The sequence below is a fragment of the Dermacentor albipictus genome, chromosome 9 (genome assembly GCF_038994185.2).
Source record: "Dermacentor albipictus isolate Rhodes 1998 colony chromosome 9, USDA_Dalb.pri_finalv2, whole genome shotgun sequence".
Lineage (NCBI taxonomy): Eukaryota > Metazoa > Arthropoda > Arachnida > Ixodida > Ixodidae > Dermacentor > Dermacentor albipictus.
The window spans coordinates 31,484,658-31,507,440 of NC_091829.1; the positions used below are offsets into that span (position 1 = coordinate 31,484,658).

Sequence of the window (22,783 nt, forward strand, 5' to 3'; positions counted from 1 at the left end):
AATGTGGAATACACCCATGTAAATACCAAGAAACACCCCAAAATATTTTGTAATGTGCGGAATAATTAATACTTCGATGTGCGAATGCCTCTTTTGTTTCTTTAAAACATCTTGGGAAAAATAGATGCAATAGCAAGGTAAGGCGGAAACAATAGCTTGAAATAGAAGGTCCATAAATACCTGTTACATTTAGTGCCATTGAACCATGTCGTACATATACCACACATGTCACCTCGGGCCTTTTAATGAAAACATTTATTTGATCAAATGGTGCCACCCCTCGTACCACTACGTTCTGGCGCCCAAAAATGTTTGCTTTCAACTTCGTGTAGGCTGCAGAGCGAAGCTTACCTGCTCGTTCAGCCGTACTCATAACGTACACAGGCACACGATCGAGCGCGCGCGCACACGCACACACACACACACACACACACACACACACACACACACACACACACACACACACACACACACACACACACACACACACACACACACACACACACACACACACACACACACACACACACACACACACACACACACGCTCGAGTACAGAGGCACACACACAGACAAGCACGCACACACGCGATCAAGCACACACACATACACACACGCACGCACACGCGAACGCACACGCACGTAACACACACGCACGTAACACACGCACACCCGCGCACACGTCTTCTTTCGTCGATCGGTTAGTGACATCACAATCCGCGAGACACGCACCTACTTACACCGCTACGCTCCGAAGCGCACAGACACACTTATCGCGTTCCCGTCCGTATACCTCGTCCCCATGTGCGCAGGGTTCACGAGGAGCACACCGTAGGGGAGGCCGACGGCCCCGAACTGAGCGACGCGCCCCCGCCGGCCTCGTCGGTTCGGAGAAGACCCTCGGTGGCCTCCTCGTCCCCGGCGGCGCCGGTCACCGGCGCCGATGCCAAAGACCTCGCCGCGCAAGAGGTCGACGACGCCAGGTCCAAGGACCAGAGCGACAACGACGTCGACGACGCTTCGGCCCAGCGCGATCAACAGCGCGAGCCCAGCGAAGCGACACCCTCGCCGGCGGCGTCTGTCAGAGACCGCCGCAGCCGCAGCGACGGAGCGGGCACGATCACGCTGACGCTGCCGTCGCCCACGTCGGGTGCCCCGGCTCGCACGTCTCTCGGGCCCCAGAGGAGGCCGAGCCTGACCGAGTCCCGACGCAGGAGCGTGGCCACCGTGCCCGTGGTGGAGAGCAGCAGGCTAACGGTGCCGACGTTCCAACAGCAGCCGCGGAAGCTGAGCTTCGCTGGCGGATCGTTCGGACCGAGACGCGGTGACGAAGACAGTGGGGGCCAAAGGCGAGTCGTTCGTGCGGTTTTGTCCTTTCGACCGGGGCCTTTCTGTATCGCTCACCTGGGCTGGGAATCATGACGATGTGTTCGTTTTTTTTTCTGCGTACTGCCGCTTTGAAGGAGGAAGTGAGCATGATTAACGTACCCATCCGATCGTTCGCTTGCTCTGCCCTTCACCGGTACTAGTTTCTTAAGGAGTCCTAAAATGGAGCTCCTTGGCACGTCGTGTAATTTGGAGAACTTTCTTAAAAGATTGAGCGGGTTTCTTGCAAGCATGATGAGTTGAGTAGCTTTCAAATGCATGTGCGTAGCCTTATATTTTCCTATATAGGCCGCATGTTTATTGCTAGTCTGAAACCGAATACCGGGGTGACGACGTCAAGAGAATCAATGATTCGCTGGAGTTGGCGGTTCTCAAATGAACCCGAATGTATACTGTATGATTGGCTTGCCTGGCGAATGTACACTGTGCGTCTGTACCTGCGCACCTCCCGATCTTCATGTCCCCGTTTTTCTTTGTGTCTCGGTCGCAAATCTTTGTGTGCCCCTTGTGTTCAAGCTTATTTATTTATTTGTTTATTTGTTTGTTTTTGTACATTGCAAGCAATTGCCAACAATGGAGGAGGCCAATATGAGAGCAACAATGAGACAGCATTTTATCGACCATTCCTCCTGTCTGTCCGTGCTTGCTTGATGATCTGCGTGTGGAATTTTAATCAGGTTTTTGCGCAACACGGCGCCAGCTATTGAGCCATTGCAAAGCTCGTCGGAATTTGATCGATACAGTCAAGGTCTAATCGGGGAATTCAGCAATATGGCCGCTCGTGCACACAAGCGGTAAACTGATACATAGTGACCTATTGCAAATCCCGCCGCTTCTGTGATTTTATCGTCTTGAGTATTTGTATTTAAACAATGTCGAGCTCTCTCAATATACATATTAACGGGTAAATGCGTGAAACCCATGCGCGCGCGCAGGCACGCACGCACGCACGCACGCACGCACGCACGCACGCACGCACGCACGCAAAGAAAGACAGATAGTTAGAGAAAGACGTGGCAGGACAAAAGAATGCGAATGTACTGGCATACTCGCGAGCGTTTGTACACATTTGCGCGCGCTGCCCTTTGTTGCGATATCCAAAGATAACCATTCACTGACTTCTTTTTCGCACGCTCTGTGAACGTTCCCCGTAGCAGTTCCATAGGGCGGTCGGAGTAAAGAGGATTAAAGGATCACGCGAGCCCGCTGGGTGCCCGAATAGGTGACGCTTATTCAACTGGGACCTTTCACGCTCCCGTTCCTAACAAAAAAAAGGAAAAAAGAAAAAAAAGGAAAGACCAAGACGTCGAGAAAAGAGGCACAGTAGAGAAGCGAACAACACTATCGGAAAAGGCACCAAGCACCTGTCGCCTTCCGTTGGGCTTCCTTTCGCTTGAGAGACTTCGGCGTGCGTCTATTCAACCGTCGTTCAGTGTCCCTATGAGCAACGCGTGCGCCCCAAGCAGTGGGCTCTAAAGAACGAAGCGGCGCAGGAAAAATAAATGCAGTCCACGGCAGTTGCGCGTCGACACGCAAATCGTGCAGGCGCAGGCGGCGCAGCTCAAGGCACTCAGCTGTATAGGCGTACGCGTGCGAATGCATTGATAATGGCGCTGTCCTGAAAGGCGTAGAGTTTCTAGCGAAAATTTCTAGAATGAAGCTATGGCTCTTGCGTCTACGGGAGCGTCAAGTACGGCGGTTCGGCTATCAGAGGAACGATGGCGTGGAGAATAGAAAGAAATAGCTAGGAGGGAGTATGACGTAACTCAGCGAGGCTCGGCAGGCCAACCTCCTACACGAAGCCGCTCCCATCCGGGACTCTCCACATGTGCGGTGGCACTCGGGAACGAATGGGCCGGCAAGGTGGCCGGAGCATTCAATAGATTGCTTTGTTCGTGGTAACTTTCACGCGGCCGGCAGCCACCTGCTTCGGGTCTATCGCGTCGTCGTCCTGCAGTGTTTCGTCCTATCGTTTCCAGCAGATACTTGTATTTGCAACACGTCAAAGACTACGAACTACATGCCGGTATATATCGGTTCACGTATTTCGCCAGAATGTCTTTTTTTTTTTAGTTTCAGGCTTCCTAGTGAGCCAAATCGCGAGTAGAGGTTGTTGTGCCCTTTAGGTTTAACAAGAAAGGCGAGATATCGTTCATCATAAATGACGACAGCTTGACCTCGCGAAACGTCGCGTCGTTTGGACCTGGGAGGAGGGCGACGTGAATGTATGTGCAGAACGGCGGACAGAGTCGGGGTGGACGACGGCAAAGACAGCTAGCTGTTCATTTTTCAAGTGAAGCTTGTATTGGCTCACGAGTGGCGTTGTCGTGGTCACGCAAAAAAATAAGTTAGTCCCGGAACAGAGCAGCTGCGGGAAAGGGCGGTTGGATGAGGTTACGTTGAGGATGAGGTTAGGATGAGGTTAGCGTGAGTCATTAGCGAGGATTCCCGCTACAAAACCTCGCGCTCACGCCACGCGCGCAACCAATCAGAGCCGTTTCGTTTCCGCCGGGAAGGGAAATGGCAGGAAAGGGTTTAGCGTGCGCTAGGGCGGCTTCGTTCCCGTTCAGTTCATTCTCGGAAAACGGATGGGGCGGCCACGCGTTGTGCGCTCCCCCAAGGAACGGGCAGCCTTCGACGAGCGGAGGCGAGAACTCGCTCGTGAAAGGGCTCGCTGTCGGCGCGCCAACCCAGCCGTTACAGCTGCCCGAGCCCCGGCAATCCGACAGCAACGAGTAGAAGATACCGAGCTGAAGGAGCAGGAGGCCGAAGCAACCCGGCACCGTTACCTGTGGGTTACTTAACCGTGACGAAGGTCAGGTGCACGCAGGTCAAGCTTCGCTTAGCCCCATTTTCCGGTAGGGGAAGGGTTGGTCTTTTTTTTTTTACTGTTGAGCGTATTATGGATGAGCGCAGACACGGGTGCGTGAGTTGCGAAAAGGACAGGAATGTGTACAGAACAGACCGAGAGAATAAAGATGTCATGGCAGTATTAACGAGCATTAACGAGTATTAACGGCAGCATTGTGCAGTGTACACGCGAAAAAAAAAGAAAACTGTGCATTGACATTAAGGGCACACACTGCTGTCTGTGCACGGAAAGAATATGTCTCTTTGTTTTCACATTTCTCGCCTCACATTTCTGGCACCTTTCTTATTTTTTTACATGCAGGAAGAGCGGCAATATTTGTTGTTTCACAGAACAAATGCTGTAGTTACTGAACAAAGAATTTAAAGAAAGTTGAAGCGCTGCTCGCTGCATACTGACGAGACAGCTGCCACATGGTATGACTTCTTAAGCAGAGGACATAGGCGGCGGAGAAGTTTGGTAAAGTTTGCGCACTCTGCAGTAACTACCACAACGCGTGCGGTGACTCTAGTAACGCCAGAAGATCAACACGGGATGAAAAACTCTAGTCCAAGCAGCAAGCAGCGCGAACTTTCAGCGTCGCACTACAAAGGCGCGTTTTTCAAACGCGCCGAGCAATGAATTCGCGCGGGGCACAGACAGAAAAAAAAAAAGAGCGCCCTACGCCCGAAAGCTGGGCGTTTGCAGCGTAAGAAGCACATCCAGCTTGCGAGGGAATGCCAAGCACTCGAAAACCACAATGAAGCTTGGTCGCAACAACTGCCCCGACAAGGCAAGACAATGAACGGGAGAGAAAAGAAGAGCACCAACACGCGAGCCTCCCGATGAGCTAAAAGCGCTTTCCGCACCGACGAGCCCTTTTACCGGCATACCACGTTGCGCCCGCAGCTTGTTCCATTGCTGCTGGCAGACTCTCTCTCTCTCTCTTTCTGGAGCTCTTGAAGTGACTGTTTGCTCGAGTGTTTCACATGTACCCCTTTCCACTTCGGCGTTCTTTGATTCTGTGTGTTGCAGCAGCAGCAGCTCGTTTGTTCCGCTGTCCGGCCACCCGAACCTAAGGACAAAACGGGAACGGGCTAACGCTGCGGAACTAAGAGGCAGCAGCAAAGAGACCCCGGCTGGGTCACGCAGACCGGCGTCTGGGTCACCGCGCGGTTCCCGGTATCGAAAAACACAAACGCCAATCGGACGCGATGTAAAAAGAAAACAAAAGAGGAGAAAAGAGAGAAACGAACCACGAAGGGTGGAGCTGTTTTGTAACCCATGGCAACCATGTTTTTCCCGTCATTTTGGCTGCTTCCTTGCTGTCGCTTTACGGAACGTTCCCCCTCTTTCTCTGTGTGCCTCGCGCGTTCCTTTCAACCTCCTTCTAACATCGCCCCCTTGATCCCTCTTACAGTTCCCGAATAATTTCTATAAATCCTATTGGGGTTGTTTGTTTGTTTGTTTTTTGTTCGTGTGTGTGTGCGTGCGTGCGCTCTTGAATGCACCACGCCAGACCTGCGCTCGATCTTCATTAGATGGCGAAGTTTGTTGTGTTGCACACAGTTACACTGCAGAATGACCAGTGCAACTACATTGCAAGTAGCCGCAACTGGAAAAAGACATTGAGAGTCGCGCCTAATTTCAGAGCTTGGGAATCTGTGGTCCTACGGGACAACAAAAGCTGAACTTAATGACCTAACCAGATAGTTAAAATCTGCAGGACTATGACGAAAGCTATGGTGTTAGACTGCTGAGCACGAGGTCGCGGGATCGAATCCCGGCCACGGCGGCCGCATTTCGATGGGGGCGAAATGCGAAAGCACCCGTGTACTTAGATTTAGGTGCACGTTAAAGAACCCCAGGTGGTCAAAATTTCCGGAGTCCCCAACTACGGCGTGCCTCATAATCAGAAAGCGGTTTTGGCACGTAAAACCCCATATATTATATTATTATATCTATGACGAAAAACAAACGCCAAACACAGTCAAAGGAAACACAAGGGCACCATCGCCGTTATCTGCAGCACGCGCTACTTGCACGAGGCAACGTGAAAGGAAAGATCACGCACGCTCAAGAAAGGAGCAAATCCTACGCACGAAGCAAGTTATGGAAGGATGACAGTCGTAGCTTTTCGATAATACAGAGCAGGTATTAAACACATATTTGCAGCATCAGTATGACGAATGCGGATATGTTGGAAATAACGAAGTAAATTGAGAATGTTTCTCGCCGATATCACCATGCAACTAATATGTGGTTGTAACACCGGATATAAGGGAATTATTTTCGCGTCGGACACGACTGAGGTATAACAAAGATGCGGCCCTACATGAAGTCCAGAAGGGCTGAAGATCCAAGCTGTTAGTTCATGAGGTAAAATCTGAAGAGCGTGGACTACAAGTATGCAAGAAAGACAAACACGGCTCTGCTTTTCTCTTTCTTGCTCCTGTCCTGCTCTTATGCATTTGCGCTCGTTTTAGAGCGGTTAATGAACAGGCATGACACAGTCGCACCAGGAGACGAAAAATTTCCTTTAATATAAGGTTGTGTGTTTACTACTTCGCAATATTGGTACATTCCTGGGCAAACAATGAATGCCCCTCAAAATAGTTTCTCTGTTTTCTTTGCATTTCTGTGTTTATACTATGTCTGAAAAGAATAGAAACGATATCAGTGAAGACAAAAATAAACCAGCACTATTGTGATGCCGACCTGAACAGGCCGTAAGCAGCCCTTGTTATGGATATGAGCATTGGAAGCACTGACCTCGAAGTTGCCATGAAGCTAGCGTGACGAGTGGTAGTAACATATCATTCCCGATTTCCACAACAGCTAAACCATGAAAACGCACTGAAGGAAGGAATGCATAAGACGAGCAAGAAGTGTCTTGTTATCACAAAGCCTAGACTAAACAAGTACGCGACCGTGCCGGCCCACGGCCCCCTGCCGTGTACATGTTTATTTGTTTTCGTTTCTCCCTCGTTTTCAAGACACGGTGCAGTACGGGCTCTGAGATAGCGGCGCATTGCACAAGACCTGGACTCAAAGAGGCTGCGTTGAATTGCAAAAGAAGGTTGTCTCTCCAGGGAGACTTCGTAAACTGTCAATGGCCTCTTTCCCCGGCGCTGTACTCTTCGCGGTTGTCTCAAGGCTATTCATGAGCGCTGCCGTCCGTCCCAGTGAAAGAGAAGAGCAGACAGCGGGCGGGGGTTCTCTTGGGACGTCCGACGCAATTCTTCGCAATCTGTCAGTTCGTATTTACGTAAAGCGTGAGAAGGCAAGCATGCACCGAGCAGCAGAGAGGAGACAGGACGCGAGCAAATGGACGAAAGCAACGTGTGAATTCAAGGCGACAGACGAAATTCCCAGCTTATAACGCTCAAGTGCAGTTGAAGTGCATCACACAGAAACAGACACAACAAGCAAGCCTCGTATTGGATGACCCGAATAGTCGAACGAGGCGAAATAATCTCGTGTTCAAGGGTATACTCCTCAACAAGCTGCAGAAAAGTGGAGCGACAGGGAAAAACCTTTTTCCGAATTGATGACGACAAGCCTGGGTAGTAAACCAGGTAAAATAGAGCGAGCCCGATGAGTCAGTCAACACTAACTCGATCCTTCTCGGCCTGTTGCGGTTAAATTTGTGCTCTTCAAAGATAAAAAACAGTATCCTGAAAAGCGCTTTCAAACTAAAAGACCTGGTAACCCCTTAAATCTGGGTCGAGAAAACTTTTCCACCGCGAAGGCAACTAATCAAGAAAACACTCCATCATTTCGCGCACGCGAAGGGACAGCAGAACAAGAAATATAAGCTGCAGTTTTATAACTTTGTAATTGGTAGCGAAATTTTCACCGTCGACCCTTCAAGCAAGAAGTGGTCCCCATCCCTAGACACGAGGCTCCTGCGAATGGCAACTGACGTGTCAACGCAGCTGAAGACAAAAAAACTGTCTATTATTGTGGCAAATTTTACAGATCTTTAGAGAAAACAGGATCACCTTCATGCGTTTCTCGTGTCCTGCTCTCCTCATATCATAAGGTCCGTCAATGAACTGTCCTTTACTGAAAGCTTCATTTTGTTTCGAAAAACTCGAAACACGAGGAGGAGGTGTTATAAGTGCAGTAAAAGTATTCCAAGTGCACCTACATGACACGGGTTTCTGTATTGAAATTTTGTGGGTCTTGCTTCAGATTTCTTGTCTAACTCATGCCGTTGGGGTGTCTTACCATCGGCCAGACTCACAAGACACATTCATTAAATGCCTAAACGAATCGTCCACCTTTGTATGTAACAGATTTCCTGGCTCACCTATGATTCCTGCGGGTTACATTACTCACCTAGGAATTAACTGGTGGAGGGCACACTCGAAGGCGGCCTAAGGAAAGCTGAATGCAAAATTTTACTTGACGTCATTCATTCTCACGGATTAAGCCAAAATGGTCTCCTTGCCCATACGGGGGTTGATATCTTGCATATTGTGTCGACCACTGAGCACGTCAACGTGTCTGTTCATGTGGTCCAGCTAAGTTGATGTGCATTTTTTTAACGACAGCTAAAACATATTGAAGTTTCATATAAGACCGCTTGTTGTCTTTCGATGTTTTTTGTTGCGTTATGGCATTCGTAAGTAACAGAAAGCTACGTCTTTCTATGATACGCCCTAAGAATTTTGCGCCTCAAGAGCATGAATATGCCAATTCCTATGCATCTTGTTATTTTCGTTCCCTTAGTTTCATAATAAATAACTCACTGTATACCTTGCACGCATTCTGATCATTAAAGAGCAACATAGCATGCATTCCCAAAAGGCGTTCAGTGCCTTTACCACGATCTGATCGTGCGTAAGCCTTGACGAAGGTGCAGTGGTCGCGAGTAGTCAGTGGCTCTAAATATACGTAAACTCTGTAATCCGTTTCGCAATCGTGTTGCATTGTGATGCGAGTTACGAGGCGTGCTCGGGTGCTTGCGGTTAGTCTAGAGACTGTGTTTGAGTGCGAAAACAGGACGCTTTGACGTGGAGGAACAGGGCGCCATAGGCGCACATTTATTCGTGGAGCATTCACGCTTATGACTCGTTCACACTAGCTGTAGCCTGTACTCATTGCGAAACAAAGTCTAGTGGCTGCATAGGCCACTTTTTTCAAAGCCACTGCAGCAGATTGCAGTCGAGGCGCATACATCACAAGAAAAAAAGAAAGACTTTATATATAAGGCGTTTTTGACGAGTTCTACCTAGGTTTCTGTAATGGGTACCCGGCCAGCATCTGGTAGTTTTCCTTAGGTGATCCTTATCTAATGCAGTATACAAATCTAGGCCAATCTGTTTCGCTTCGATGAACTTTTGTGACGCCAACTTCGGTCCCTTTGTATTACAACAACAAAACACTTCACCACGTGCTGAATATGTTAAAGTGCTGCACGTGGTGAATTACGCTAGAAAAATATTACCCGGGAGCTGCAAAACAGTTACGATTCATCAGAACCATTCTCAACCAAACCCTAATTGCTTCGCATTACGTAGATATCAGCTGCAGTAAAGTGTCAATAAGTTTTAATCTCGCGGTACTAATATGAGTCAATGCGTGGCGTGTCTTGCGAGCAGCGCCAGAGAACACGACGGACAAGCAAGGGGACAACAAGACGATCGCGAGGCACCTCGCGACCGTACTTATGTCTCCTCGATTTCCCTTGTGTGTCTTCCGGAATCGTTCGCAAGCCATGGCAAACGAAGAAGCCCCACCAATACGTTTCGACCGTGACTTGTTCTCTTCTTGTTTTCTTTTGCAGATTGAAAACACGAGCACAGAGCGAAGAGGCACTCTCGCAAGATTTCGAAGGGGAGAGCGAGCGACGACCTCGGAGGAGGCCCAGTCGCGAAGCCGAATCGCGCCGCTCGAGCACAGCCGTTTCCGCAGACCGCGAGGAGCAGGAAGCCGACACCAAACCGGAAGCTGACGCTGAGGCGAAAGCGGAAGTAGACGCGGCGGAAGCTGCGCGGGACCGCGGCAGCAGCAGCGCGGAGGGAACGTCCTCGGATCAGGAACCGCGCGCGGGGGACCGCGTTGAGGCGTCGCGTTCGAGAGAAGAAGTCACTAAGGCCGCGTCCGAAGCCGAGAGGGATCGCGAGGAGGAGGAGGAGGCTAAGGTTGAGGACGGGTACGGCGGGCGCGAGGAGGCGGAACCGGTAGGCGAGTCGCGTGACTACTTCCGCGAGGAAGGTCCCTACCGTTTGGAAGTGACCGAGGAAGAAGAGAACGAGGAGAGTGCGGTCGCGCAGGCGACTTCAGACGCGCCCGTAGGTAAGGTAGGCGACGTCATCGCCGCGCCGTCGAGCCAGCGCACGTGGAAGGCAACTGGTGGTGGCGACCGAGCATCCCGAAGGAGTAAGTACCCCAGCAGCGTAGGACAACCCCAACTCCAGAAGCAGCAACAAAAGCAGCAGCAGCAGCAGTACACGCGGGCGCCAGCGGCGACTAGAGGTGGTCCAAGCAGAAAACCGGCGGTAGCCGGTGGTGCGAAGGCGGCGTCGCAGACCGCGATGAGCGTTCCCGAAAAAGTAGCCGGTGTACGGAGCCGGAAGCAGTCCCGGGGCCAGTCTTCGGGAGTCACGGTCCAAGTCGCCAAAGTGCGGCTGGTTCCAGGCAGGCCTGCGGCTGAGGCCGGAACGGCCGACGCCGAAGCCGAGGTGTCGGAGATCAGGGAATACGTGAGGCGAGGCGGCGACAGGATTCGAGACGACGGCGGCGAACGCGACGCGTCCAGGAGGGCGTCCAGGAAGGCGGTGAACAACGTCGACACGGCGCGCACGGTGGTCGAGAGCTACAGAAAGAGCGACGCCGCCGCAGCGGCGGCGGCAAAGAAGCCGAAGAGAGAACGGACCTTCGACGTTGAAGTGTACGTGACTGAACTGGGCGAGGCGGGAACGCAGACAGGGGGAGGGGCCGGAGCTTCCGGGAAGGCCGTGAAGGAACGTGGGTCCTCGTCCAAGGGCGGAGGCGGTGGCAGTGGCGTACGGCGCCGGTCCAGGAGTCACAAGTCGTTGAGCAAGAGTGACACTCGCGGCAGCTTGCTAGGCGACAGTGGACACGTGAGGGCCGACAAGGGCGCGGACACCACGGACGCGGACGCGAGTAGCCTAGCCGATAGCGCAGGGTTTAGTCAAGACAATCCGTCGTTAGAAGACAACGGCGGAGCCGAACGTGAACGGTCTGATATTGAACTAGACAGATTAGAAAATAAACGAGACATCGATGACGCTGGGAACGGCATTGACGGGAATATTTCTGCGGACGATGAAGGTTCTGTTGACGAAAATGGAGTTGAGCGCGCTTTCGATCCGAGCGAAGTTTCAGACCGTGATTTGGATAGCCACGTAGATGGCGACGAAATCAAGCCTTCCGTGGCGGAGTTACTAAGCTCGGCTAATGCGCCTGAACTGAGGGAGAAAATTGAAAGTGCAGAACGGAATGAACTCGGCAGCGATGCGGTGCAGCCAGTGACGCCAGAAGACGCAGGCAGGATAAAATCTAGCGAAGAAAGTGCCGCCGGTGGGGAAGCAGGTGATGACATGTTGGGCCGGAACGCGGCGCATAAGCCAGAGGTAGCCGAGGAACATGAACACGGAGTTGAACCAAATGAAGTCGAACAATTAACAGGCACACCTGACCAGAAACAAGCAGAAGGTGACGAAGGCCAGAGGAGTGTTCCAGCAGCACCTGATAAGTTTGACAAAACGGAAGGTCATGTAAACACCACAGATACCAATCCAGAAGACATAGATTTAAGGCCAGTTGCCGAACCAGGCGACTTACGCGATATCCACGACGAACTAGGAAGGCCCGAGGAAAGTGACAACCAAAAGGATACTGCCCCCAGTTCGAATGACACAGAGGGAACAAAAGAATTAGAAGGGGATGATTCGCACAAATCCATTCACAAAGTGCAAGAAATTGAGACCAATGAAACAAATGACGACAAGAGTGCTGTCACAAACGATGAAGTCAAGACATTGGTAGGTGATCAAAATAACGCGAAGGAATTCGAAGCTTCTCGTGAAGCAAGGGGACGCATTCTAGAGGAAGGCAGTAAGGGCTTAGATGGAAACAGCAACGACGACGCCAGCCATGCTGAGGCTTCCGAGGCAATGGTCGTAGACAAGAAACCCGAGGAACCACAGGACGTCCTTGACAATGCCCATAGCCATGTTGAGAATCAAGACGGCGACGTTACAAAAGTAGACGATGCAGCAGAGGGACGGCTGGAACTCGACACAGAGAGAAACGTGTCCGCAGTTGGTACTCGACCAGGAACAGCTGTAGCAGCTGAGACAACTTATTCTCAGGGCGATAAAAGCCACAACGAGCTTTCGGCCGATGACGCTTCAAGGCCAACTGGTGAACACGCATATGTCGAAGATGGAGAAAACCGCGCGAGCACTCCAGAAGCAAAATATGAATATGGCAATGCTATGAAAGGCGTATCAATTGAAGAAGTTAACAATGAAAATAGTGATGCTGCGGTAGAATCAGAAGAAGCGGCTCGTGAGGCGAATGATATCACTAATGCCGCCACTGACACTGTCGCTGACACTTTGGACATTGACGAGAAAGCGAGGGCCGAGGAAGCTGATCAAGAAATCGAGGAGAATGTCAACGGTCTTCCAGAAGCTGATCAAAATGAACAGAATGAAGAATCGGTGCTTAATGCAGTACCGAGCGAATATGTTACGATTTCGAACGAAAACAACGAAAATGCGAAAGCAAGCGAGGTTTCTGCAAGCGAAGTTGAAGCATCGCCAGATGCTGTAAACGATGAAGAAGCGAACTACTCTATCACTCACGAGGGTACAACAATCGAACCCACGGCTTTTAGCGAAAACAACAAAAAAACGAACCACGTCGAAAATTACGCGAGTGGACCTGCAGCCGAGACGTCACCACCTCTTGGAGACGTGAATGATGGGAAATACGAAGACACACACACAGAAACGAAGGCAGACCCAATGCCAAACGAGAAAAGCTTAGAAAATGATGAAGCTGACAACAGTGATAAAACTCAAGACGGAAACTTATCTACCACAACAAAGGAAAAAGATGAGAAAGAGAGCAGTACTGAGCCAGATGCAGCTGAGCCGGACGTCGTGCCGAGAGATGAAGTACAGATGACAAATACTAGCGCCGATATCCGCTCTCGAGACCCAGCACATAACGACAACAAGAATGAAAAGCTTAACGAAGAAGACATGACACCTAGCACGAGAGGAGGCACTTCTGAAGAAGGCGTAAGTCGAGATAACGCACAAGAGGACGTTGCGCGCGAACCGATCCATGACGGCAACGAAGGACAGACGGATGGTGCATCCGATACGCCGAACAATCACGAAGCAACGGCCTCGGAAACCTTGCACCCTGCAGGGACTACACAAGAGGCGTTGGCCACACAGCACGAGGCGGAGGAGCAAGAGAAACACAATCGTCGCAGCGAGGACGCTGCCTCTCCAGATTCAGCGACGATCGTTGAGCCCGAAGAAGGTAACGCGGAACCAATCCTCGCTGCCGGCAAAGAAAAATGCAACGAAGAGGGACAAGGTGACACACACCTTGAGGGCGAAAGCGTTGATAACGAAGACCACAGTGATTCGCTTAGGCAACACCCGCTTGTAGAGGGTCAAGAAATAGAGAGAACAGAAGTGCCCGAACAGGAGCAGCAGGTAAGTCAGACCGAAGCCGAGGCACCGAACATGGTTGGTGAAAAAGCTGAAGACGCCGACACCCGGGAGTCAGTCGATAACGTCGAAGCGAACGTCGACCAAGAAACAGCTGCAGAAACAGCTCGTACGAGCGGTGATACAGAGGGAGCTGGCATCTCTGAGGCGAATGCTGAATTAGGGGAGACCGCAAAGGCCACAGACAGTGACGCAAGTACGGAACGAGCTGAGAAATCTGATGCCGATGACGTACAAGAAGTACCGGCGAACGCAAAAGAGCTTCGCCACAGTACGAGTGATACTAATGAACCCGACGCCAATGCCGAAGACGCCGTCAAATCCGCAGATCCAAAGTTACATGCCGAGGAAACGGAAACGGACGTGCCCACTGCTACTACGGACCGCGCTTCGCCAACCACTGACGCAGACACGTCGCGTACCGAGGAGGACAGCGCGTTCGCCGATGGTACGTACACCAGCACTCCCTCGCCCGCCACGAGCAGGGCCGAGTTGGCGTCGCCCAAGGACCTCCTCCGGGAGGGCGAGAACCTCGACGAAGGCATCCTAGCGGACGAGCCGCCCGCGACGAGGGGCTCTCCGCAAGACCGGGAAGAGAACGGAGAAGGCGACGGCGCAGTCGACGCCGCGACTTCTTCAAGCAGCGGCCGTGGGAGCCGCGGTACCGTCACCGAAGTACCGCTACCCGTCACGCACACGCCGCAGATCCGGGGCCCAAAACCCAAGGCTTCGAGGAACGCGGAAGCTGCGAAAGCGCCGAAAATCAGGGCTCCGAAGGGCGTCAGCGTGCTGCCGTCGAGGTTCAAGCCTCCGACGACGACGAAACGAAACGCGAAGGAACATCCCGTGATTGCCGGGACCGGAGGCGTGCGGAGGATCCGCTCCGACGGCGAGCACATCCACCAGGCGTCCGTGGCTGCGTCGAGAACTGCGCTGACGACGCCAGAGCAGCATCCGGACAATGCCAGCAGGCTGCTCGGCAGGCATAGCCGCAGTGTAAACATGGAGGAACAAGGACTCGTTGAGAGTAAGAGAGCCCCTTGGAAGCGCTGCTCGCACACCTTCGTTCAGGTCACCACTCCCTCGCTCTTTATCACTCTCTCTTGCCTGTCTCTTTCTCACTTTGTCTTCCTTATTGTGTGTCTCTCTCTCTGTGTGTCTTTCATTGTGCACGCAAGCGTGCATGCCATGAAAAATGCGTTTCTTTAACAACCTATTTCGCAAAGCTTATACACGCCCGCCAGAAGTGTTTGTAAAGTATTCCCACTCGTTGCCATAGCAGACAGTAATGTAGGTGATCACATAACTTTGATGTGGCATTAGGTTTATTAAGACTAACTGTAATAAATTTGTGGAGGAAGATAAGTTATTAAAGCAAGATTTTGAACGCCAAAGAGCAACTGCTTTATTAGGCAAAGTCCATTTTTCGAAATATTGCATAGCGACATGCCAAACATAAAACCACGTTGAAGATTTCGAGTTAGAACGCCAGAAAAGGCGCGTCAACATTTCCCTTCGAAAACTATCGGTCGCACCGTGAAAATATCTGTTGTCTTTCCCGAGCATTTCAATATGGCTCAGTGTTTGATCTAATGTTGGTCAAGTAGGGAAATTTTGCAGAAGTTTTTGGCTTAACGCTTCCTTTTCGCCTCATTCACCCTACGGTATTTCCAGCTTTTCAGATGGGCTATCTCAAGTTATCTTTTTCAGAAAAATATGGTGGAAGCTGTAGTGTCAGTAACGTCTACGCTATGGTAGTAATGAGGTTGCAGATAGGCAATGCTTCATTGCTTTTGCTATTTATCGCTTGCACTCCGCTCTTCGCAGTCGCGAGGCTACAGAAAAAGCTGGACACACTTCGAGAGGAACGACTCGCATGCGAAGCCAAGAGGGAAGACCTTCTGCGACGCGCAAAGTTCCTCCAAAGCAAGGCTACGTCTACACGGGACCAAGGTGACAAAAGCAGCGCCTTTAATGCCTACTAACTGAAGATAACTTTTGCTCATTGGCGCAAGAAACAGTATGCGGTAGGAATAGCTCATGGGAATAGATATATTAGAGACCTGCTTGAAGCAGTTTCAAGCAACTTTATGTTAATTTGTATCCACACAGTGATATCGAAGGCCCTTGATACAAGTAAGACTGAGATAACTGTGGATCCAATATTATGAAGAGGAAAATATCCATCCTTTGAGGACCTGTGAGTTCATGGCACTCTAAGATACTCTCTGCAATGAAACTCTATTCTGAAGAATACACTGAACAACGTAGCTGCTGTCAGCAACCAACTAGGTCAATGACCATTAAAAAGTAACATTCTCCGCCTTAAGGCCCTAAATAAGTAATGAATGCAGATGAGGATGAAAAAAAAAGGCGATAAAACATATTGTCACGTTGTAGCGACGGTGAGAAAAACTAGAGAAGATTGTGAATCCCGAAAGTAACTTTTTATTTGGCGAACCTGTTGTGCCCAGAAAAAAAAAAAACAAAAAAACATGCAGCAGTCAAGCACAACGATAGCGGCGAGCACAATTGGCGATAGTCGAACATTTGATCAGCGGGTCAAGCCGACGGCTTTTATACGTGACTCTTCGAAGGTTCCAGCGTAATTGCTTGGGCTCGCGTGCCTTCCAGAAAGTACTGCACAATTAGCGTCGCGCGTATAGTCAGAATACACAAGCTTCTGTGACAAGATACAACGGATAGAACAATCTATAACATTCGAGAAACTTGCAATACACTAAGGCGTGTCCTGCACCGAACGATAACGTTTAACATTTATTAGCCGGTGAAAAGCGGTCGCAGGAGACAGATAAGCAGGTACACGTGTCAATATCAAAGAAAACGGAAAAATCATGACACATTCTTTGATGACACAGCTAACTTACGGCCCAAAGCTAATTACTACACAACACGTAACAACGACGTCTGGCATGTGCCATCCTTTCGTACTAATTACGGTCGTCAAATGCTCCAACATATAATACCAACTCTTCTTAATCGGCGCAATGAGCACTGAAAACCTTACGATACGGGTGTTTTTTACTACGCACCTCCTTCCTCTTTTTTTCTTCTCTTATTGTTATTCTTCATTTTGCATTCTTAGTGTTCCTGAGCGTATCGTGTTAATTCTGCCGCCTTCATTTATTTATTTGTTATTTCAAGAAGATGTTCACTAATATTTATTGAATATGATGTTTACCTATGCACTGTAGTCTTTTTTTATTACTATTGTTCTGTCCATGTTCTGTTGCTGCCGGTTTTTATGTACGGGGGTGCGCCCCTCTGTCAAGCCAGTCATAGGCTTTTTGGGTGCACCCCTAACATCCCTGATGTTGAAATAAAGGTATTTGTATTTGTATTTGTATTTGTATATAATTTTCATCATGTACATGTAAAACAGGTTTTACGTACAAGTCACACTGCCTTCGTTTCCGAGAATGTGGCTTCCAAGTTTTCAGAGCATTTACGACAGCAATGAAGCCAAGATTATAACCAAACCAACGATTATATCTATTTCATTTTCGTTACTGTTTGTGAGACTTGTCGTGATCCAATCATCGCCCGCTAGCCACTCTGCAACGACTCCCTCTGGAGTTAGCAGTATTGTAAAATAAATAAATAAATAAATAAATAAATAAATAAATAAATAAATAAATAAATAAATAAACAAATAAATAAATAAATAAATAAATAAATAAATAAATAAATAAATAAATAAATAAATAAAAGCTTTGTTCACAGGTCCTTAAAATGAACATTAAATAAAAGCAAGTGGCAAGATGAAAAGGTGCAAGCTTGGGCGAGTTGGTGATTCAATATCGACATGTGTGCAGAGCGCAAAAGACGAGGACTGAAGGAAGAACACAACACGGGCGCTGTGCTCTTCCTTCAGTCCTCGTCTTTCGCGCTGCGGACGCACGTCGGCTAGATGAAACAGCGCTTTTTCCGCCGAATGAGATCTCAGGAGTCGCCGACACAAACTACAATATTGTTTACCTAGCTCAACCTGAAATTCTAAAAAAAAAGAAATTCAAAACTTATATATATGGAGGAGAAGTGTAAACCACCGGAAAAAAAAGGGAAGAATCGCTCCAGTTTTACCAAAGGAGAGACATGTCTGTGTCGACCCGCCGTGGTTGCTCAGTGGCTACGGCGTTAGGCTGCTGAGCACGAGGTCGCGGGATCGAATCCCGGCCACGGCGGCCGCATTTCGATGGGGGGCGAAATGCGAAAACACCCGTGTGCTTAGATTTAGGTGCACGTTAAAGAACCCCAGGTAGTCGAAATTTCCGGAGTCCTCCACTACGGCGTGCCTCATAATCAGAAAGTGGTTTTGGCACGTAAAACCCAATAATTTAATTTAAATGTCTGTGTCGCAGCACGCGACATGTGGCGCCGCCGCTACGCCGAGGAAAAGAAGATCACGCCCAAGCTGGAGGAAGAGAGCGCCCGCTGGAGGCTGGAACTGGAGCGGCTGCACCGGGAGCTGCTCGCCAGGGTCGAAGGAGAGCTGCGCCTCACCGGCTACCCACGCTTCGAGCAACCCTCGAACAAGGTAGGCGCGTACGCGGCCCTTCTAATGATCGAAGCGAAATTTTCGGCGCTTTTTTAGAAATTCGGAAAGTGCGGTTCCACTGTGAGGGGTTCGGCGGTCTGCCGTGATAGGGTGGATGCATTGGTTGCCGTCATATCATCAAAACTTTCAGTCGTTGGTACGGACAACACATTAGGTTCCTATGGCTTATTGCTGACAGCTGCCCTTTGTGTCGCCAAATATTTAAAACATACAACAAATCACCCTTTTTCTCTACCCCTCCCTCCTCTTATAGCATAGGTGCCCCGCAGTAGGTACTTCCTTACGCCTCTTTTTAAGCGGCAAACATTTTTTACGGACGACACTAAACTATGTGAACACGAACTAAACTTCAAAATTATGTTCAAATTGGCTCAACACAGAGAGGATATCGGAGGCGCAGGCGAAGAAAACCGACCGAATAGCTTATGAGTCTGCGTCACCTACAACAACCTTGAAAACCTACAGAACTCACAGAAACGATACTTGTGCATTTGCACTTAAACTCCGCCCCAGCAGTATAAAGACGTGCCGCTCAAGGTCATGGTGGCGGATACCCAACGTTCTTTCAACCGCAGGCTTGACGTAGGGCATGAGGGAGACAGCTCACGAACTGGGCATGTAGGCTACCCCAACGCACCGAGGCTACAAGATTCGAGAACCTCACTATGCAATGCGCGAGAATTAGGGAAACTGAGGGGCTGGATTTTAACGCGACAGCGTTAAGGAGCTCGTGTCGCAGAAAAGCCAGTGTCGTCGGCGTCGGTGTCGGCGTCAGCGGCGTTGGCCGTGAGCGATAAATCCCAGCAGGCACTTCATGAATAAAAAACAACTTGCAAGATGGGCTGGGTGGGAATCGAACCAGGGTCTCCGGAGTGTGAGACGGAGGCGCTACCACTGAGCCACGAGTTCGATGCTTCAAAGCGGTACAAACGCGCCTCTAGTGAATGCTGTGTTGCCTTAGAAACGAGCTGTTTCTAAGGCTCAGGCGTGCGTCGCTTGCTCAGGCGCACATTTCGTTGCCGCGCCGAACGCTGCGTTGCTCGACGCTCACCGCGTCCGATGCGGCGCGCGTAGTCGCTGCGCCGTAGCCCATTGTCTTACATCCCTTGGCGGGTCGACTCTTGAAGGCGAAGCTTAAGCGTCCTCCAGTTTTTTATAACATTAACAAGCACATAGAGCTAACTGACAATCAAGCCAAGGAAACTTCTCTCCGGCGACAAGTTATTGTTTATTACACTTTCAAGTCTCTTCTTCTTATTGATTCAACACAAAGTTAATTTTATGCGAAGCATATTACTAGAGCTCAACCCAGCTCCTCAGGCGCGGCGGTGTCGCCTTCAATACCACGTGGCACCGTGACGTCACGACAGAGGAGAAACGGGGCTCCAACTCGCGCCGTCGCCTTCAAGGCTGACCACGTGACACCATAACGTCACGACAGAGGAGAAACGGGGCTCCAACTCGCGTCGTCGCTCGCGGCGTCGCGGCGGTATATAAGCAGCTGCGCTTGCCTCTGCTAGACACTCACGAGGTGAGATGCCTCCTGGAGGCAGAGCTGCTCGTTGGAATGAGAAGCGAAGGTTGCGGCGTGCTACAGAGACTGTTTCTAGGTGGCTTTGCTACGGCGCAGCGACTACGCGCCCCGCATCGGACGCGGTGAGCGTCGAGCAACGCAGCGTTCGGCGCGAGAACGAAATGTGCGCCTGAGCAAGCGCCGCACGCCTGAGCCGACGTCGACGACACCGGCTTTTCTGCGACACCAGCTCCTTAACGCTGTTGCGTTAAAATAAAGGCTAGTATGCTTTGCATCCTGGGCTTAACCTTAGCTAAGCCACAGCCAGTTTTTCCCATGTTTCAATACTTACAGTGTCTGTTGGCTTCATGCAGCTGTAACTCCGGCAAAGTTGTTGCTTATAATAACTTGACACCACGCAGCAAATTTGAATAGCATATTTTGCTACACCAACTCAATCACTGTTCTGAAATCTATCATGTTCGAGCCGGGCTTCACAGCAGCATCCAGCGAATGCAGCGTAGTTTATTAGATGTGCATATAGCATTAGAGCAGGGATGCGTTTGCATACATATAGCCATTTTTTCTAATGCGAATCCTTTCATCTAAATTCTTTTTGTTGCTGCCATCGTCAGACCTTGTAAATCTAGAAGATATTTTAGGCTCTTCAGGAGATAACGGACAACCTTCTTTCGTGTTTCTGCGCGCACGCAGTAACCATTAAAATCCAAAAGATGTTTTGCCGCACATATAGTCTTTGTGAGGCAGAGCACCCTTTACAGTACAAAAAAAAAGTAAGCGGGTGGCGAAAGGGGGGGGGGGGGGCGTCATGCGGCCGACGAAAACTTGCTAAGTGAATCAATGGCATTATTTCAAAGGGGCCTTGATCAAGGACTTGTAGCACGCCCCATTAGGGGGTGTGACAAAAGTACAAGGCGGTTCAAAAGTAACAGAGAAATAAAAAAAAAACTTAGTAATGGGATTTTACATGCCAATACTACGGTCCGATTATGAGGCACACCGTAGTGGGGGACTCCGCAAATTTGGACCACCTGGGGTTCTTTAACGTGCACCTAAATCTAAGCACACGGGTGTTTTCGCATTTCGCCCCTATCGAAATGCGGCCGCCGTGGCCGGGATTCGATTCCACGACCTCGTGCTTAGCAACACAACACCATAGTCACCGAGCAAGTGGTTTCTAGAAATTTCAATGAAGCGAGGTAATACAACTTAGACCTAGGCAGAATGCTAGACTGTCATAGATGTACTAAAACTTCATTAGCTCTAGCAGAATAGGTGATTAGGTTTGGCCACCCCTTTTCGAAAAAATTAAAATCATCATCATGATCATCATCATGATCATCATCATCATCGTCATCGTCGTCGTCAGTTTGTACCCTTTGAGAATATAAAAGGATACACGTAAAATTGCAATCAACGGGCCATACTGGCTAAGTGCCCACATGCTCCGGATAAATGTGTTCAATAAGACTAAATGTTGAAACGGAAAGCTGCTCGTTACATAATAACAAAACAGATTTGAACAAACACATCGCAAGCGATTGTTAAGAAAAACAATGAATTCGGTATTCCCACTTATATAAGAACTGAAAGCCGGGCCGGTTGGTGTTGATACACTATTAAATGCAGTGCGACAGGAAAGAAAAAAGCAGAAACGGGGTGAACACGAAAAAAACGAAGTTTTTAATGCTCACTTTCTTTCTATCCTTTGTCTTCCTGTCGCACTGAAATGATTAATATCCCCTTATATTGCTCACGACTGTACAGTGGCACACGGTGTTATGTACAGCTCTACTTGTCAGTTTGGCTATTGAAATCGTGGCTGAAGAATGTTCGCAATTATAGATATTTCATCTCCTTTTGAACGTTTCTCTTCAAATCACACGTTTAGAATGATCGAATTTCTCTTGTCTTCGTTTTTGCTACTTTATAGCCATCCGGTAAAGCCCTCTTGTGACGATGTCGTTAAAAATTATATTGGCCTCTTATCTACTGTATGTATACTTAAGAGGTCTCGTTTTTCTTTCTTTCAGCTGAGCTACAAAATAATGATCGCCAAAGTGCTCCAGGAGATTGAAGACCTGAAGCGGCGCCTGGAGTACACCCGAATATCTCTCGGAGCTGAAGTCAGGGTAGGCTTGCTCGTTTTTCTACGCACCTGCTGCTACACAGACACGGACAGCCTAGAATGAAAGGAAAGCCTCTCTTTTTTCTGAACTTACACGCACACTTTTGTCAAGCCCGTATTCTCACACGAGCATGAACTGGCTCGATGTACTTCGCTTCGATGCACCTAGCGTATAAGTTACAGCCACCTGTTCACAAAATATGCGCCACCCTTCTTCAATGAAGCAGTTGAAGATGATGCCGCCACTGCAGTGTCTTTCAATAAATTCTCACAGTGCCTTGATTCAATATTTTAGCTCTGAAATCACCGATATTATAGATTGGAGTTCAGAAATTATTTCACTCGAGATGCGAAGCTGATTTTGAATTGATGGTGTCAATGTGAGATGTTTAGTTAAGGCAGGTTGAACCATGCAAGCCTTAGTGGGAACCAGCGCTAACGCGTTCGTGCGCACATACAGACGTGTCCAGTATGAAGAAAAAGTATCAACACCATAGCATCGGCAAACAATTAGTCTTTTGAGGTCAGCAATGAAAGGTCAGCCATGCTGTGCCACTTGACTTGGCCTGCATGTCTA

General features: G+C 49.5%; 1 protein-coding gene and 1 long non-coding RNA gene across 3 annotated transcripts in view; one reads left to right on the top strand and one right to left on the bottom strand.

Annotated features, from left to right (window-relative positions):
* The window catches only part of LOC135912717 (platelet binding protein GspB-like), a 129,428-nt gene that overhangs the window by 105,548 nt on the left and 1,097 nt on the right, over positions 1-22,783 (top strand). For both annotated transcript variants that reach the window (XM_065445236.2, XM_070524721.1), the window contains 5 exons: positions 813-1,349; positions 10,029-14,992; positions 15,793-15,918; positions 18,348-18,523; positions 22,112-22,210. In XM_065445236.2, coding sequence (XP_065301308.1) covers positions 813-1,349; positions 10,029-14,992; positions 15,793-15,918; positions 18,348-18,523; positions 22,112-22,210 — 5,902 coding nt within the window. The remainder of the gene's footprint in view (positions 1-812; positions 1,350-10,028; positions 14,993-15,792; positions 15,919-18,347; positions 18,524-22,111; positions 22,211-22,783) is intronic.
* LOC139049417 (uncharacterized) overlaps positions 1-22,783 on the bottom strand; it is a 110,330-nt gene that overhangs the window by 11,879 nt on the left and 75,668 nt on the right. The gene's annotated exons all lie outside the window — the stretch shown is intronic.